General features: G+C 30.4%; 1 protein-coding gene across 1 annotated transcript; it reads left to right on the forward strand.

The window, feature by feature from the left end:
* Positions 1-244: 244 nt before the first annotated feature.
* On the forward strand, positions 245-1,213 carry LOC136211013 (uncharacterized). The gene has a single exon (XM_066002508.1). It carries the CDS (start codon positions 404-406, stop codon positions 1,028-1,030), a length of 627 nt encoding a protein of 208 aa, XP_065858580.1. The 5' UTR covers positions 245-403; the 3' UTR covers positions 1,031-1,213.
* The last annotated feature ends 2,275 nt before the right edge of the window (positions 1,214-3,488 follow it).

Consider the following 3,488-nt stretch of genomic DNA (forward strand, 5'->3'; position numbering starts at 1 on the left):
AGAAACCATTGGAACAAACAGACTTTTATTTGTCTTTTCATATTAAAAGACCGAGTTATTCAGTTAGAAACCTCATGTTTATCTTTTATACATGAAAAACAATTTTTTTTTTCCAACCGTAACAGCAAATAATAGTAAGTAACCGAACCAACCTTATTTTAACTAAGATGGTATTAAATGAACCAAAAAAACAAAAACAAAACACCAAAATCCAAATCAATCTTTTCCTCTTCATCTCACTTTCACTTTCTTCTCTTTCCCCTTTTTCCCCCAAACCATAATTCCATTTCACACTTTCAAACTCATCCTCCATTATTTAGCTTCTTTTTACCTCTTTCTCTCTCTCTAGATTCTCCCCCCTTTCCCCCCTTCTATCTCTCTCTCTCGTTCTCTCTCTAAAAAAATGAGCAAACCCCAAAAACCACCCTCCGGCCGTACAAATCTAGCTTCTTGTATAGTTGCTTCAATCTTCCTAATCTTCGTCATTATCATCATCCTCATCGTCTTCTTCACCGTTTTCAAACCCAAAGATCCCAGAATCTCCGTCAACGCCGTCCAGCTTCCGTCCTTCTCCATCTCTAACAACACCGTTAACTTCACCTTCTCTCAGTACATCTCCGTCAAAAACCCTAACAAAGCCGTTTTCTCCCACTTCGACAGCACTCTTCAGCTGCTCTACTCCGGTTCCCAAGTCGGATTCATGTTCATACCCGCCGGGAAAATCGATTCCGGCAACACCCAGTACATGGCTGCTAGTTTTTCCGTCCAATCTTTCCCCTTATCAAATTCCCCTGACGCCGCCGTTAATGTAAGCCCCAATTTCGCCCAGAACGGCTTTCCCGGCGGGAATAGCGGGAATAGCGGGAATAGCGGGTTCCGGGTCGGACCCACGATGGAGATTGAATCGAGGATTCAGATGGCGGGTCGAATTCGGGTCCTCCATGTTTTTACACATCATATTGAGGCAAAAGCTGAGTGCAGAGTCGCCATTGCTGTGAGTGACGGATCTGTGTTAGGGTTTCATTGTTAGTGAATTCGAATTTGGGGGAAAGATAATTAGGGTTTTTTAGGGTATGAAATTTGTTAAAGGAAGTGTAAAAATTGAGATTCAACTGTGATCTACCATTTTTGAAAGTTTTGAGCTTTTTTTGTAATTGAGCTGAAGATTTGATTCTTCTGAGCTTAAAAATGAAAAATCCAGTGTTTGGGGATCTGGGTTTTGATTAATGATGAAGATGGTGTTAGAAGTTGAAATTAGAGAAGTGTAAAAAATTGATTTTATTAGTGAGATTTAACTGTGATCTGCTTTTTTAAAGTTTTTAGCTTTTTGTAATTCAATTGAATCTTTCATTCTTCCAAGAAAAAATATTATTATTAGGGTAAAGTTCAAATAAAACCCTTGTGGTTTCACTAATTTTCAGATAAAAGACTGTGGTTTACTTTTTGTCAAAACGAGGATTGAGGTTTTCAACTTTAACAAAATAAGGACTTTTTCGATTGATACTATTAAAATCACATTTGATGATTTCAAAAATGACATATTTTAAGAACTACTAATATTTTAAGCAACTTTAATTCTTCAAACTTTTTTTATTTTGAGATTGTTTAGATGATGTTTGGTAAAGAGAGAGAAAGTTAATGTTTAGAGAGAGAAAGTTCCAAAAAAGATGATTTTCGAAAATCGAAAATGTACTTCCATAGAAAATATGACATTGAACAACTTTAATTTTTGAAAATTTTCATTTTCAGGTCGTTAAAGATGGTTTTAATAGCATTAATCCAAGTTTGAAACCTCCATTCTTGTTTTGACAAAAAGTAAACCACAGTCCTTTATCTGAAAATTAGTGAAATCATATGAGTTTTATTTGAAATTTACCCTTATTATTATTATTACTGTTATTATTATTATGTGTAATTTTATCACTTCTAGTATTATTGATGTTTTAAGTCCTGTTTGGGAATTAGTTGTTAGCTGTTAGCTGATTACATTAGCTGATTTGATTAGCTGTTTGTGTAGATCTGTTTGGTAAAATTAGCTGATTGATAATAGCAGTTTGTGCAAAAAGACAAATAAGGGCATTAATTTTGGCGCAGGAGAAAAATGAGTCTATCTATTAGGGTTAAAGAAGTCCATTAATTTTAATATTGCAAAACGCTAATTGAAAAAGCTCCTTTTAAGAGCTTTTTTTAAATTAGCGTTTTCATCCCAAAACTCTCTCCCAAACCTCTCTCCACCAAACACTCCAATTAACGGTTTTAGTGGTCAAACCCTATAAAGTTGTTCAAAACCGCTCTTTTTATCCTAAAACGCTTTTTACCAATTAGGGCCTTAGTCTTGATATTTAGATCAATTTTAACTATTTAACTCTTACAAGTAAGAGTAATTTCATTTTAAAGTTAAAACGTTTAAAATATATAAGTTAGATGAATTTTAGACATTATTAAATATATATATTTTTTATTGGGATAATGTTCTAAAATAGGTTTATGGTTTTGAAAAAGTGTCAATTTAGATTCTATACGCAAAATAGCATAAATATAGACATCGATATAGTATTAATATTTAGTTTTTAATAACGAAATGTAGTACGTCAAGTTTTGGTTTTTCTATTTTAATATCTTTATCATATTAATTGGTTAAAATTTTATATTTTTTAATGTTTTTATTATTTAGATCTTTTTGTCCAATTTAATAACTAATAAAATGACAAGTGTGGAAATAACAAGATTTATAGTCCCCCATGATAAATTGTTCTTCAAACGTTAAGATAAAATTGTATAATTTAAAAATGTTAAGGTAAAATTATATAATTTAAAAATGCTAGGAGATGTTAATCCCATTATAAATTTTTTTTTTCAAATCTAAAAATTCAATCCGAAAGAATTTTAGATATTATCAATAGATAATATATTTTGAGCTATAAATCCCATTTATTTGTGATATTATCAGTAACAGATACAGATGTATATTAGTGTTCTGATTCTTATTTTATTCTAATTCTTACAAGATATTCTACACTTGTTCGACTTGGACAAAAGTTAAATTGCAAAAAAAGAGAACAAAAAAAAAAAATTAAAATCATTGTTTTGTCAATCTGTAGCAAATATTATTACAGTAAAACCTTTATATAGGAATACACTTAAAATCGGGCTATTTGTATAACAATTGGAAAGTTATTATTAAATAGAGTTTGGTAATAGAGATTATTACCAAGTTAGGACCGAGTTTTTTTATAACAAAATAGAGATTGTTCTTATATAGAGTATTCCTATATAGAGGTTTTACTGTATATAAAAAGTTTGATTGGTCACTCCATTTAAATTTGCTTAAAATTTCATGATTAAGTCTTTAAATATACAAAAATGTAAGAATATACAAAACATAAAGTTAATTTTAAAAATTTATAATCACGAATTAGGTCTTTATTTTTTAAGTTTTGAATTTTTTTTATACATTTAGATAAATTGAAATTTATATCACTTTAATG

This window comes from Euphorbia lathyris, chromosome 1 (genome assembly GCF_963576675.1).
Source record: "Euphorbia lathyris chromosome 1, ddEupLath1.1, whole genome shotgun sequence".
Classification (NCBI taxonomy): Eukaryota; Viridiplantae; Streptophyta; class Magnoliopsida; order Malpighiales; family Euphorbiaceae; genus Euphorbia; species Euphorbia lathyris.

Bases quoted from the DNA above. Each gene is read 5' to 3' on its own strand.
- LOC136211013 (XM_066002508.1), top strand. From the start codon at position 404: ATGAGCAAACCCCAAAAACCACCCTCCGGCCGTACAAATCTAGCTTCT.